The sequence below is a fragment of the Misgurnus anguillicaudatus genome, chromosome 24 (genome assembly GCF_027580225.2).
Source record: "Misgurnus anguillicaudatus chromosome 24, ASM2758022v2, whole genome shotgun sequence".
NCBI lineage: Eukaryota > Metazoa > Chordata > Actinopteri > Cypriniformes > Cobitidae > Misgurnus > Misgurnus anguillicaudatus.
In genome coordinates this window covers 43,731,744-43,746,609 of record NC_073360.2, presented here as the reverse complement: position 1 = coordinate 43,746,609, position 14,866 = coordinate 43,731,744, and the positions used below count along the sequence as shown (strand labels likewise).

Genomic DNA, 14,866 nt, shown 5'->3' with positions numbered 1-14,866 from the left:
TTACATTCAACTGTGATCGTCATAATAATAAAGTAAAAAGAAACCTGTTATACAATATATGGTGTCTGTGCAGTGAAAGTGTGACAAGCTTGTCAAGTATGCAACGTATATTCAAAATATAGTGGTGTTCCTCTCAGCAGTCTTTACTCCTCTCTACAAGCTCTTGCAGTTCATTTCTATTGTGCTAACACATCACACTGTGCATCTGGACAAGATGATATCAATGCAATAACAGGTTCTTTAGCTTTCCTTGAAAGAATAAAAAGAATGACAAAATACTGAATAATTATGTAAAATTTAATTTACCAGCAGAGAGAATAGGCCTATAGCAGAAGTCAAAAGACATAATCATTGTAAAAATGAACAAAGCATTTACTGAATAATCTGAACAGTTCCTTTCTCAGTGTACAAGCAAAGTTAATGGACAATTAATGACATTATGGTCCCGTGACATTAAGACTTTTAAAACCAATTCGGAAAATCACATAGCACACAATATAAAATAAACAAGTTTGACACATAACAAAAGTGTTTATAAAAGAGATAAATGAGATACTTTATTTACACATTTATAATTGTTGTATGAAAAACAACATGAATTAACACTTGTATATAGTTATGAACAGTATGTTTGCTTCCGGACACATACACGCATATACTCTTTAACAGCTTGGCACCTTAACTAATGAAAAAAAACCCACACATTTTAAGGCGTCGACGTCATGGCAGGTCATCACGTGGGTCACACACGCTGCTAGATGCTAAAAGTTGAAGACATTCGGACAAACGTTAGATTAGCCGTTCGTTGGTCGATCAGACATTTATTATTTGCACGTTTTATCCGCCATAGATTAATAGTAAAGCGTAAATCAATCGCATGCGATTTATCATGCAGCCCTCATTTTAAGTTACATTACCCTGCTGAAAAAACTGCGTACCAGCAAGACCAGCATATGTTGTGTTTTGGTGCTGGTTTGCTAGTGAACACCAGCTAATCCAGCTCCAAACCAGAATCAGCATCAGCTAAACCAGCACCAAACCAAGTCAACCATATGTTGCGTTTTGGTGCTGGTGTGCTGTTTTTTTTCAGCAGGGTATGAAGTCAGAGAAAACTAAATTATATATTGTAAATGGTTATGTGAAGCAAACATGTTGTTTTAATTGTTTCTTATTGTACTGACTATGTCCTAACAAAGTCTAGTACTGGTTGCAAATAGAGTGTATAAAGTTTTGACGTGTGCCCGTGCAGCTTACACCAATCAACACTGAGACAATTGCGTATTATATTATCTAGCAAGTTTATTTTCCTTATGTATATCATACAGCGGCAATAACTTGACTCATAATACATACCAAAAACAACAAACCCTATTGTTCCCTGTAGCAAGCTAAACACCAAAGCACAGTCGAAAACTGTTTGCTTCCCAAATTCGCAACACCTGTGTCTGGATTTCCTTGAGGTTAAATCACCCGGGCTGACCCGAGATCAGCTGAGCCACAAAGCTCATACCGCCCTCTAGTGGCACATGACAAAATCACATAATACAAATGAATACAAAATGAATATGGCTCATACACTTATGTTAAGGTCTTTGGTAGTCACAAGTTTTGATAAAATATCTGTTGGAAAAAATGTAGTAATCAGATTATAGTTACTTTTTGAAAAAAGCGGGAATACTTTCAGCATTACAATGGTTATATTTAAAACGAAATAAATCAGTATGTTTGCATAACAACACTATATTAAGCGTTGCTTGATTAACAAGTCACGAGTGCACCCGCTGGTGCATGCGCAAACGACACTGTCCGTGTGGAAAATGCTTTCATTTTTTGGAAATTTCGCTGCTATTTTGTTTAAAAAAAAAAGAAAATGCCAGCAACATGGTTGTTCAGAGCAAACAGTGCCTTCCAGCTACAAAAACACGTTCTATATCGAAGTACTCGTCACTCGACATCCAACCTAAATAAGCATTTGCAGGTAAGACTATAAAAGAAATCACGTTAGCTAGTATGTAGTGTTTATTACTGCTTTAAAATTCAGTGGTTTGTATGATCGCAGTTGTAAGTCTTCTAGTGATGCTGGAATCTGTAGAAATTAGGAGAGTACCTTTTTTAGTACCTAAAATTTCCTTTCATAATCTCGGTTGTTCGCTGCTATGTAACGCAGGGGAACTCCCACTGCCAACGGTCCAAGTTCAGTCAGGCAAATTAAAGAAAGATCACGGCTTTAGTCAACATGTAGGCCTATATTAAACTAATATGTAGATTGTGTAGAATTTTTAAATGTTGTGTTTTTATTATTTCCTTGTAGCCTACATGTTAGTTAAAAATAAAACAAAATAATTTGTAATACCACATTGTAGCCACTAGATTTATGTATAATCCTTTACATACAATTCTGTTAAATTCTTAATAAATAAAAGATGTTGTTTTAAGTAATCCAAAAGTTATCAGTTACATTACTTTTATATTGTGGTTACTAAATACTTTTTTATTAAGTAATTTGTAAATGTAAAGGAATACATTTTTAAAGTAACCCTCCCAAGCCTGGTTACTTGTGATATTGATCATAATTTGATTATTTGTTCTTATTTTACTATTAACTTGTTTTTTAACAATATTTAAAATGTTATACAAGTTTTTGGTGTCATAACCTTATTAAGGTGACTGTTGCTTTACAAAGACTGACTGTTTATTAACTCTTCCAACAAACATTACAGTGTTATGGTTTCTCTCTAGTATGAACTCTCTGATGGGCTTTTAAGTTACTTGAACAAGTAAACGTCTTGTCACACTGAGAGCATTTGTAAGGTTTTTCACCTGTATGAATTCTCAGGTGCTTTAGTAATGAAGACCCTTGACTAAAACTCTTCCCACAGACATTACAGTGATGAGGTTTCTCTCCAGTATGAAGTTTTTGATGGTATTTGAAGTGACTTGAATAAGCAAACGTTTTGTCACACTGAGAGCATTTGAAAGGTTTTTCACCTGTATGAATTCTCTTGTGATTTAGTAAATTCTGCTTTAGACTAAAACTCTTCCCACAGACACTACAGTGATGAGGTTTCTCTCCAGTGTGAACTCTCTGATGGGCTTTTAAGCTACTTGAACAAGTAAACGTCTTGTCACACTGAGAGCATTTGTAAGGTTTTTCACCTGTATGAATTCTCTGGTGCTTTAGTAATGCAGACCCGTGACTAAAACACTTCCCACAGACATTACAGTGATAAGGTTTCTCTCCAGTATGAACTCTCTGGTGGGCTTTTAAGTTACTTGAATAAGTAAACATCTTGTCACACTGAGAGCATTTGTAAGGTTTTTCACCTGTATGAAGTCTCTTGTGATTTAGTAAGGGTGACTGTTGACTAAAACTCTTCCCACAGAGACTACAGTGATAAGGTTTCTCTCCAGTATGAACTCTTTGATGGTATTTTAAGGAACTTGACTGAGCAAACGTCTTGTCACACTGAGAGCATTTAAAAGGTTTTTCACCTGTATGAATTCTCTTGTGAATTATTAAGATTGACTGTTGACCAAAACTCTTCCCACAGAGACTACAGTAATGAGGTTTCTCTCCAGTATGAACTCTCTGATGGGCTTTGAATTGACTTGAATAAGCAAACGTTTTGTCACACTGAGAGCATTTGAAAGGTTTTTCACCTGTATGAATTCTCTGATGAATTTTAAGAGTGTGTTTGGTTGTGAAGTATTTTCCACATTCAGTGCAGTTGAAAGGCTTTTCATCACTGTGTGTCCTCATGTGAACATTAAGTTTAGAGGAAGAGACACAAATCCTCCCACACTGCTCACAGTGAAACTGCTTCTTCTTCTTCTTCTTCTTCTTCTTCTTCTTCTTCTTCTTCTCTCTGTGGTCTTCTGAATGAAGTTTCTTCTCTTGTAAGGTAGTAAAGCTGATCTCAGATCTGGTGAAGAGTTTATGTTCTGTGTGTTTTGAAAGAAACATGAAACAATTAAATTGTCATCTTTTAATTCTTATTTACACAAAAAAGTAGGGCTGCACGATATATTCGAAAAATTCATTATCATCGCGATGGGTGTGTGTGATATACATATCGCATGGAGCTGCGATAACTTACATTTATTTTATGTGTCTATCATTTGTGTGTTGCATGCTTAGATTGTACAAATTACACCAATCTGAAGGTGTTTCCCACACATTTACTTTACTTGGGCGGCTCTCCCAGGTATATTAACAACTGCCCATGTATATTTGGCATGAAATTTTGTCTTTTTTGCCCGTGATAATGACATTATGCATGCAAGCACGTTGTGTCTTTTCAGATGAGTTTGCTGTGCGTTCGCGTGCTCTCCATTTCTTGATTAATTGGGTGTGACGCAAAGCAAGCTCAGTGTCACATTGTCTCCTTCCATGTTCCTGAACTTGATCATATTTGTATCCAGTAGAGGTCTACACAGTGATTCGAGTCCAAGTCGGCCTCATTTTAATTACTTCAGGTACCGGGACTGATTATACCCGATTCGATCAGAGAACGGCCCTGGACAGAGTCAGGCAGCACTAACGCTCTATAGCGCATGTGCAGTCTCAAGCGTGCCCCTGGTTTCTGTGGCAATGAAAACTGACTCTTGTCTATATAAACTCACACCCATGCGCTGCACTTTCTTTCTCCCATTTTAAAAATATTATTATTAATGAACCGTCTTTTTATATCTAAAATGTTTGCTACAAAGATGGTAGCAATAACCAATGTTAATGCCAAGCCCATTGCACTGAACGAGCCATTATAGCTCAAATGGTCAAACAGTCAAGCTGACCCTCCATACTTTATATAGAGTATACTTTTCAATCTGAAATAATGGCGGATTAAGCTCTTTTAATCTGCAAGAGAGGAATAGAAAGAGAGGCACTTTTACTGCTTCTACACAAACCTATCAACTTTATAATCTTTAGACCTACATTGTCTATCATTAATATACTATACATATTATTGTATAAAGTTAGTCTTTCTACACTTCTCACAATGTTAATAAATCCCTTTAAAGGGGGTCATCTTCACAAGTATTGCAGTAAAGTGCATTCAGCTTTGTTCATGTCAAAGAGAAAGCAAAGAGAGTTTGGAGTGGTTGGATTTATGAAATTATTGTAAATATTCAAGTACTGGGTTATGGTCACACATTACTAGTTGTTTGTCACATGTATAGCAGTTTTTTATGCCTGAATTAGATGTAATTATATCTTTAGAATATGCATTACCTGTTTTTCATTATATATCTAAATGATAAAAATAAAAGCAAATAAAAATTTAATTTCTCTAAGAAATACATATCGACATTGCAACACCCAACGGAACTATCGCATATTTTCTCATTATCGTGCAGCCCTACGAAAAAGGATGAAGAATTGAGATTCTGTATCTTTTTCTAGATTTACACATATAGACAGAAGACAGGTGTCAGTCCTGTTATTACAGCTGGGTCATTGCAAATTAAATAAACCAACATTTGTAAACATATATATCCACTATTTGGAGGAGTTGTCAAACGGAGCAATATATTTTATTTGCACAAAGACTTTCACAATTCTTGTTGCATTATATGGTGACACTTCTAGAATGAGATTAAGTCTTTTAACACTAAGGGATAGTTCACACCAAAATGATACTTGATACTTTTATCATACATCACTTCTAGAGCCCGACCGATATATCGGCCGGCATTATCGGCCGATATGAGCTAATTGCGTTTATAACGGCAGATAAAACATGAGAAACAGAAGCCGTTTCTCAATACCAAGTATGCCAAACTTGGACTTGTGTCCTTCGTAGTTCGAACTTGCAAGTTCAGACTCAGAAGAACGAACTCTTGACGCGAAATGCATTATGGGAAACTTTGCTGTCATAAGTCCACACAAGTCTCCTCTGATGCATCCTTGATAAAATGGGCGGATCAAGAACACATCTGGGGATTTTATGTGAACTTGGGCTTGATGCAAACTTTGAATTGGAACAGTACTTGGGTCGCGAGTGATGACGTTTCACAAGTCCACAAGAACGCAAGTACAGATAAGAACGCATATTGAGATGTTATGAGAGTTGCATAGTTTGCCCACCAGAGGGAGGTCTGCAACTCCCCAGTTGACAACAGCGCCAGAAATCCACTACAGAAGAAAGCTATCAGCCAAGCCAGGGGCAGAGCATTACACCCGGCATGAAATGTACCGTTTTGACGGCGAGTCTGTCGTTCATCATTTGAAATGATTGTTGATTTAGTTCATACACTGTATATAAAAACAGTGTGGTAGTTCTGGCTAAGGGTCCTATCATTATCACTTATAAATATTCTGTAACATCATCACTTACAGCCGCTAATGCATTGCTATATTAGAGACTACAAAGGAGCGCGTGAACGCACAGTTCTATTCTGGTGAATGATCTCAGCTTCAGAGTGGATATTTGACGAGCTCCCTGATTTCTGCTTTGATACAGTTTTCAGACATTTCTCATCGTGATTGTTTATATGCATTTAAAACCCGCATTTTGAGGAGCTGAACGATATTATCTTGTTGGGATGACGCGCGGGTATTTTCGTTTATTATAGCTCAAATGAGCATGTGACGCGATATTCTTTTATGCTGCTGAATGATCTCCGTTTCAACGCAGTAAGTAATAAGCTAACTTACCTGATATCTGCTTCAGTCCAGTTTGCTGCCATTTCTCGTCGTGAATGTTGTAAATCCCTCATTTTAAAGAGATGAACCAACTTCATGTTGCCATGACACGCGCGTCCTCACTACGGCACGTGCGTCATTGTTTATGCGTCTCATTTATCATTTCCTGATAACTGCTTCAATCTAGTTTGCAACATTTCTCGTGGTGAATGTTTATATGCATGTTATCTCTCGTTGTAAGGAGCTGAACCATAACTTGTGTTGCGATGATGACGCGCGCGTCCTCACTTCGACACGCCCATTACGGCATTCTTGCGGCTTCTTGTTCACACAGAGGGTTACCCGCGTATCTTACTAGGTCCTCTTTCCGGCAACGATCCCAGAAGATTAATGGAACAAGTTTTTGTTCACACAGACGCTTGTCTGGCAATTTTACGGGTATTTTCTGGGACCAGAGGTCTGTGTGAATGGGGTTTAAATCTACACTAAGCAAATTACAGTATGTCCAAAACAGAATTCTGACAAAAACTAGGCAAGGTGAGCACATTACTCCTATTCTGGAGTCCTTGCACTGGCTCCCAGTTAGGTATCGTGTTGATTTTAAAATCCTCATGCTCACCTACAAGGCCTTGAATGGTTTAGCGCCACAATATTTGTCTGAACTTTTAACTGCATATGCCCCAAGACGCAATCTTCGATCCTCTATCTCTGGCTTTTTAATGGTTCCTTCAACGCACTTACGTTCTATGGGTGACCGGGCATTTTCTTCGTTTGCTCCCAGGCTCTGGAATACTCTTCCCATTGAGATTCCACAGGCCGACTCTCTAAGTACTTTTAAATCCACACCTAAAACTTATTTTTTAGGCTAGCTTATAAGTGATTTTACTCCCTTTGTATGCATCTTCTTTTATATGTTCTTAAATTTGATGTATGTGTATTTTATAGTGTATTTTTTATGATTCTGTAAAGCGCTTTGAGATGCCAATTTAAAGGCGCAATATAAAATAAAGTTTATTATTATTATTGCCTGTTTTGCATTATCAACTTTTGATACTTATTGTGTTCTATCAGGTGATGAACTTAATAAATGTCTGACCAAGTTTGTTGTGACTAATGCAGGGCTCTCAGGTTTTATTTAAAAGTTTGGAGTGAGACAACATTTGTTAGGGGAAGGGCCCCTCTGCCCCACCAAATTCCCAAGTTTTTGCTATTGTTCATAACTGACCAGCAAAAATATAATTATAACAATTGGTAAGTCTGATAAAAGACAGACAAATTTATTCAAATTAAATAAATTGCTCTACATATTAAAAAAAAACACAAATGTATCAGAATTAAAATAAAATTGATTGCACCACTTGCCATCAGCATGTATTTTAAGCTGTGTTTAAGAGAGAGATAAGGTTACATGTTCAGTACTACATTAATTGTATATAGCAGGAGAAGTTATCAGTCTTTTAGAAATACAAGGTGTGAGTGTGTGAACTGACTGAAATGCGTGTATCTCACAGTCAGTGAGTGCGTGAGATAGTTATGGGCAGTCCGGCTCTTTCCATTGATTCGGCTCTTTCGGCTCAAGCTCAAGCTCTACATTTTAGTGATGGCAGTCCGGCTCTTTTCATAGATTCGGCTCTTCTGGCTCGGCTCCCTTAGAAGAGCCGGCTTTTACAGTCTGCGTCTGAAGATTCGTCTCTGCTCGTTCGCTACAAAGAATCAGCTCTTAGAGCCGGCTCGTTCGCGAACGACCCATCACTAGCGCGAGACTTGAAAGCCCTGTGAATGTACTGTTGTTTCTCAGCGATTAACTTGCCCTTTGCGGACATTGGCTTGTAATCTAAACGTCCTGCGCACAGATTTTGAAATACTTTTACACAAAAGACATGTTTGCGAATTATTAAAATGTAGTCCGTGCACACGGGCGCACTTCTGGAAAAATCGTCCAAAAAAAATACAAAAACCGGCAGGTTGCAGATCGCGCATTATAATCAAAAACCGTCCGGTTCCGATTTATGGCCGGTCAACCGCATCCCTAAAAGTCATACCTCCGCAATTCTTTGATCGATTGTGTTTTAGAAGTACTGTATGCTCAAACTCTAATGACAGCAATGTGATCGCAGATGTGCTGGTAGGAGCTTTGATGTGCCGAATCTGTCAAAATGTATACAACCATCATGCCTGCTCTTTCAAGATGAACACGCCGCCGCTTTCGGTCCGAGACCATTAGCAATCATCCGACTTGCTCACTCTTTTATCCCTTCCCTTCTCACCACAATGATCTTAAATTATTATATCTCTGTTTCCTTTAGATTCATAGTTTAACGTTCATAACTGTTTGGGCAGAAGGAGTTACGAGCGTTAGTGAATGTTTCCATTGCATTGGTGGATTAAGGAAATTATACTTTCAGTGTCAGTAGTAGTATTTTGTAGAAGACACACCAATAAAAATGTTATGCACCAAAATTCAGAATTTTATTGAAGGAAATAAAATAAATGACTAAGGAAAATCTGGGCAAATATATATTGTTCTCTCATATTTAAGTTATTAAATGACGAAAGAGAGAAAAGAAATCTGTAAAATAATGTTTGTTTCTGGGGTAAAATTAAACGACCGTGACGCAAGTTTGCCAGCGCGCGCTGGAGGAGCAGAGTAGAAAAGCGCGTGCTGCAGCAGTGTAGCACGCACGACTTGCGTAGTAATAATGAATACAATGGATTTATTTATGTTTTCATTTAATTTCCTTAAAAATTTGATGGAGTAGTAGTTAACACACACGGAGCAGTGGGCATTTACAGAGCTGCCCTGCAGCTTTACGAAGTTGTCTGAGTAAAAGCCATCCATTCTATTAAAGTTTTTGTATTTCTTAAAAAACCTAAAGGAAACGTTCTGGGAAAAAAGAACCAAATGGAAACTAGGGATGCACCGATATGGAATTTTTGGCCGATACCGATAACTCTTTGAATTTGGGGGCCGATAACCGATATCTATAGGCCGATAAATATTCATATTATTTTCACAAGGAAAAACTCGCAGAGCATGGACATCTTGTCTTTGCGCTAGACTAGCATACTCTTCTTAAGCCCGCAACACGTGTCATCTTCGTGCTATGTCACAGAAAGCACCAATCAAAACTCCACATGGCCAGCAATGAGCAAGTGAAGTGGTTCAACAATCCAAAATAATCCATAATTTATCCGCTTTTATTTATCGGCCTAATTTTGCTATCAGACCGATAACCGATAATATTAAAAATAAGCAGTTATCGGCCGATAAATATATGTCGGCCGATATAACGTGCATCCCTAATGGGAACCATATGGAACCGTCTGTGTTTGCTGGGCTATCGGTTTTTATAAAAAAATATCTAAAAATGTGTTCTAAAGACAGTCGGATCACTTGGGGGTTTATTAGAATGACACAGGGGTAATTGATTTAAGATAAAATTATACTTGTGGGGTGAACTAACCCTTTAAGCCTACATGCTGTTTCTCAGTAAGTTTTAAAAATATCCTAAACTCCTTTAAAATTGTAGTACTTACATTTTTGGGGGGTCTTTTTGTGACTGAAAACCCAAAACATGTGCTCACATGTTAAAATTGTTAAAAATACAACAATTAAGGAGACATACCTGATGGAATAAAATCATCATCTTCTTCAGTGCGATCTTCCTCTTCTGTGGGTTCAGTTTTAATTTCTTTGTGTTCAGTTTTGATTTCTGTGGGTTCAGTTTTAATCTTCATCATGAGGTTCGTGCAGTCGATGAGTTTAACTGAACACATCTTCAGTTTGGTCTGCAGGATCTGCTGCTGTTCTCCAGCGTTACAGACAGAATCCAGAGACTCTGTGGAGGTTTGATCCTCCTGTAAGCTCTGTTTACTGTCACACACTGTAGTGTCCTGCATCGTCTCAACACGAAAATACACAGAGACAAGACTGTGTTTAAACTTAATGAAACACGCAAGAGAGAAAAACACTGAGGACACACAAACACATCACACGCGCGCTCCTTCTTTCTTTCTTTAGTGAGTTTATTTGCGGACTAAAGAGCTGCAGCGCCTCCTGCTGTACTGGAGAGAGAAGACGCTCACTGCTTTACAAGTGCGTATGAGGATAGTATGAGGAGGCTGCAGATCTGGAGGCAGATATACGGCTCTGTTGTTTCTGGTGTGTCAGTAGGGTGTACAGTGAGTAAGAGTGTACACAATATAAGATAAACAGTGTAATGATCTGCACCAAATATTAAAATATATGTAGATATTTACTGTTGATTCAAACACTGCCTACAGGAGACAATTAAACTGCAATGGAATTTAGTGAACGGATAATTATTAACACATTGTGATCCACTGTACCTCCCTTATGAAAATTAACAATGGTTTTAATGTGGTAAAGGTGTTTTTTGTGTAGTGATTAGTTTTTTGTAGTAAAAGCTAGAATCATTAAAGGTTTTCATAATAATATTTAAAATTACTGTCACCTCTTTGTATCTGTATACACACAGGGAGAGAGTATGTGCACGAGAGACAGAGGTGACAGTAATTTTAAATATGAAAACATATGATTCAAGTGTTACTACATCCTTCTAAAGGAATTACTAGTGGCTAACCATGATTATCACTTTAGAATCCTACAGTGATTTTCTTATAAAATTATTATAAAAAAAAACATGGGGTTTGAGGTAAGCGGGCTCATAAAAAGCCCAGCAAGAATACAGAGAGTTGCTTTTGCTGTACATTGATTTGATTGCTTTGTATGTTGAAGCCCTTGCAAGTAAAACATTAAATTCTTCTTTTTAAGCATTCATTCTGTCTTGTCTCAGTATATCAGGTTATTGCTGAATTTCCACCACAGCAGTCTACACAATCTTGCATGTTATTTATTTTAGAGGTACACTGCAAAAAAAATGATGTGTTAATTTTTTACACATTGTGTGTGTGTCATGCATTTAATGCGTTATAAAATATATGAAAGGGACAACACAAGTTGTGTTGAAAACAGTGATGGGAGTAAAGCATTACAAGTAATTTTGTTACGGTAATTCCACTACTTTTAGCGGTAATAAACATGTAACAAAGTATTTTTTTTAAATCAAGTAACGCAGTTAAAATTAGTTACATTTAAATGAGTTGGTTACTCATGTTACTCTATTTTGTGATAAATGAACACTTGAAGACAAGACATTTCTGATCTAACGTCGCAGGACCATGGGGGGCGGCACAATAAATAATAACACAGAAGGTGTGTTAGTATAGGGACAACACATTTAATGTGCCGTCCCGCATGTTTTCAATCATTTAAAGGCAAGATATTTGATTTGATCCAGAAACATTTATAGTTATGATTGTTGAAAGTCTCCTCACATCCTGATACCAATCACTATGCTAAAACGTCTAAATCAGGAGTGGGGAACCCTGGGTCCTGGAGGGCCACTGTCCTGCAGAGTTTAGTTCCAACCCCAATCAAACACACCCGAATTTCATTTCCAAGTAATCCTGAAGACTTTAATTTGTTTTTTTCAGGTGTGATTAATTAGGGCTGGAACCAAACTCTGCAGGACAGCGGCCCCCCAGGACCAGGGTTCCCCACCCCTGGTCTTAATGTATTTGTATAAATATATGTCATCTGTGAAAGACATAAGACTATTAAATGTTCAACAAATCATTGAAGTTGGGCCGAACGCAATAATTGGACACATGCAATTTTTATTTCCTCTTCTGTGAATGTGTTTTGCATGCCACTACGCAACCTGTTCACGCAGACATCATACATCATCAGCGTATTCACGTGCACTTTGTAAACAGAGGCAAACAAACTTTCCTGCTGAATTGACAAGCTGCACATGAGCAGCTATTGTGTTACTCGTGTATTTTTAAGAATTAGCTTAACAATATTTATGTTTTCAAAAATACAAGCAAACTATTACCTCTACACAACCGAAAACATGCTGTATTTAAAACAGTTGTTTATGTTGTTATTCACTTTGTTCAGCAAAGTTTTCTCATTGGTGAATGAGACATGAAATGTGGACGTCTGGTCTGTGTGTGTTCATGTGTTTCAGAGGTGTATTCACCTACATTTTGAAGTCAAGAACTTTATTTATAGGACCTAAATTCATAGTCAGGTTGCCTTATTATTCTTTCTTATGAAAAATAAGCACGCAGTAAAGCTGATTGATTTACTACAAATACATGGCTGTATACAAACACAGTAGCACAACAGTTTCTATTCCATCATCCCTGCTAGGCTGTTATTTTCTATTTATATCATATAACTTCCGTTTTAAGATTATGAATTCTACGGTTTCCTTTTCTCCGCTAAGATAAAATAATATTTTTTAAAGGAATTAAAGAAATTATTTTAAATTATTCTCTTTTTAATATGCAAATTAAACGTTGAAGTTTAAAGCCCTTATTTTCATCTGTATAGTTACCTGTACAATAACTTCCTTTTTTATTACCACATTATTATTATGGCGATCACAGTTGAATGTAAAGTAAAAAGAAACCTGTTATACAATATATGGTGTCTGTGCAGTGAAAGTGTGACAAGCTTGTCAAGTATGCAACATATACTCAAAATATAGTGCTGTTCCTCTCAGCAGTCTTTACTCCTCTCTACAAGCTCTTGCAGTTCATTTCTATTGTGCTACCACATCACACTGTGCATCTGGACAAGATGATATCAATGCAATAACAGGTCCTTTAACTTTCCTAGAAAGAATAAAAAGAATGACAAAATACTAAATAATTATGTAAAATTTAGTTTACCAGCCCAGAGAATAGGCCTATAGCAGAAGTCAAAAGACATAATCATTGTAAAAATGAACGAAGCATTTACTGAATAATCTGAACAGTTCCTTTCTCAGTGTAAAAGCAAAGTTAATGGACAATTAATGACATTATGGTCCCGTGACATTAAGATTTTTAAAACCAATTCGGAAAATCACATAGCACACAATATAAAATAAACAAGTTTGACACATAACAAAAGTGTTTATAAAAGAGATAAATGTGATACTTTATTTACACATTTATAATTTTTGTATATACACTTGTATATAGTTATAAACAGTATGTTTGCTTCCGGACACATACACGCATTAACAACTTGGCACCTTAGCCAATGAAAAAAACCCACCAATTTTAAGGCGTTGACGTCATGGCAGGTCATCACGTGGGTCACACCCGCTGCTAGGTGCTAAAAGTTGAAGACGTTCGGACAAACGTTAGATTAGCCTTTCGTCGGACATTTATTTTTTGCATGTTTTATCTGCCATACACGGATAACCCGCCATAGATTAATATTAAAGCGTAAATCAATCGCATGCGATTTATCATGCAGCCCTCATTTTAAGTTACATTAACCTGCTGAAAAAAACTGCGTACCAGCAAGACCAGCATATGTTGCATTTTGGTGCTGGTTTGCTTGTGAACACCAGCTAAACCAGCATCAGCACCAGCTAAACCAGCACCAAACCAGCATTAGCACCAGCTAAACCAGCACCAAACCAGCATTAGCACAAGAGCATCCCATGCTGGTCATACCAGCAAGAACAGCATAGGTTGTGTTTCGGTGCTGGTATGCTGGTGACCACCAGCTAAACCAGCACCAAACCAGCATTAGCACCAGCTAAACCAACACAAAACTAGCATTAGCACCAGCTAAACCAGCACCAAACTAGCATTAGCACCAGCATCCCATGCTGGTCATACCAGCAAGAACAGCATACAGGGGCGGAGTGGGACCCAAAAATCTACTGGGAAATTTCATAGAACACCAGCCCTCCGTGGTCAAAAAAAGAAAATGGTTCCCTGTAAATAAGCAAATGCTGAAATCTAAAATTACAATAAAATGACTGCACAACAACATGAAATACCAAGTGTAATAATTATTATAAAAGATCTTAAAGTTAACAACCGTTCCCTAGTTTTAGGTAAGATTAAGCTTACTATGGTTGCAAAGCAGTTGCTTATAAAATTATTAAGCTTGTTTGGAGAGAGATGTTTTATGTGACAAAATGTCAGTCATCGTGTGATAACGAAAATATAACGAGGCTTAGACTAACTTACATGTTCTGAGCAGGTGTTGTCAGTGAACAGTCTGTAAACTGTTGGCTAAGTTACAGACACTCGTGAAAAACTGATGCTGATTATCTGGGAAACATTCTCTAACAGCAGCCAAGTTGTCATTGTTTGAGTCAAAGTTGTGTATTTGTTGTAACA

At 37.2% G+C, this 14,866-nt stretch overlaps 2 protein-coding genes across 3 annotated transcripts in view; both read right to left on the bottom strand.

The window, feature by feature from the left end:
• LOC129437108 (sterile alpha motif domain-containing protein 3) overlaps nt 1-14,866 on the bottom strand; it is a 95,479-nt gene that overhangs the window by 43,629 nt on the left and 36,984 nt on the right. The window lies entirely within an intron of this gene.
• Nucleotides 1,859-10,652, bottom strand: LOC141361750 (uncharacterized). Of its 2 annotated transcripts, XR_012367914.1 has the most exons (3): nt 10,273-10,652; nt 2,164-3,942; nt 1,859-2,119 (listed from the first exon to the last, which is right to left on the bottom strand). XR_012367914.1 is itself a non-coding variant. In XM_073863505.1 (2 exons), exons 1-2 carry the CDS (start codon nt 10,544-10,546, stop codon nt 2,723-2,725), a joined length of 1,494 nt encoding a protein of 497 aa, XP_073719606.1. In that variant the 5' UTR covers nt 10,547-10,652; the 3' UTR covers nt 1,859-2,722. The 2 variants fall into 2 exon arrangements, 1 of the variants encoding a protein (XP_073719606.1); XM_073863505.1 differs by having other exon boundaries at nt 1,859-3,942.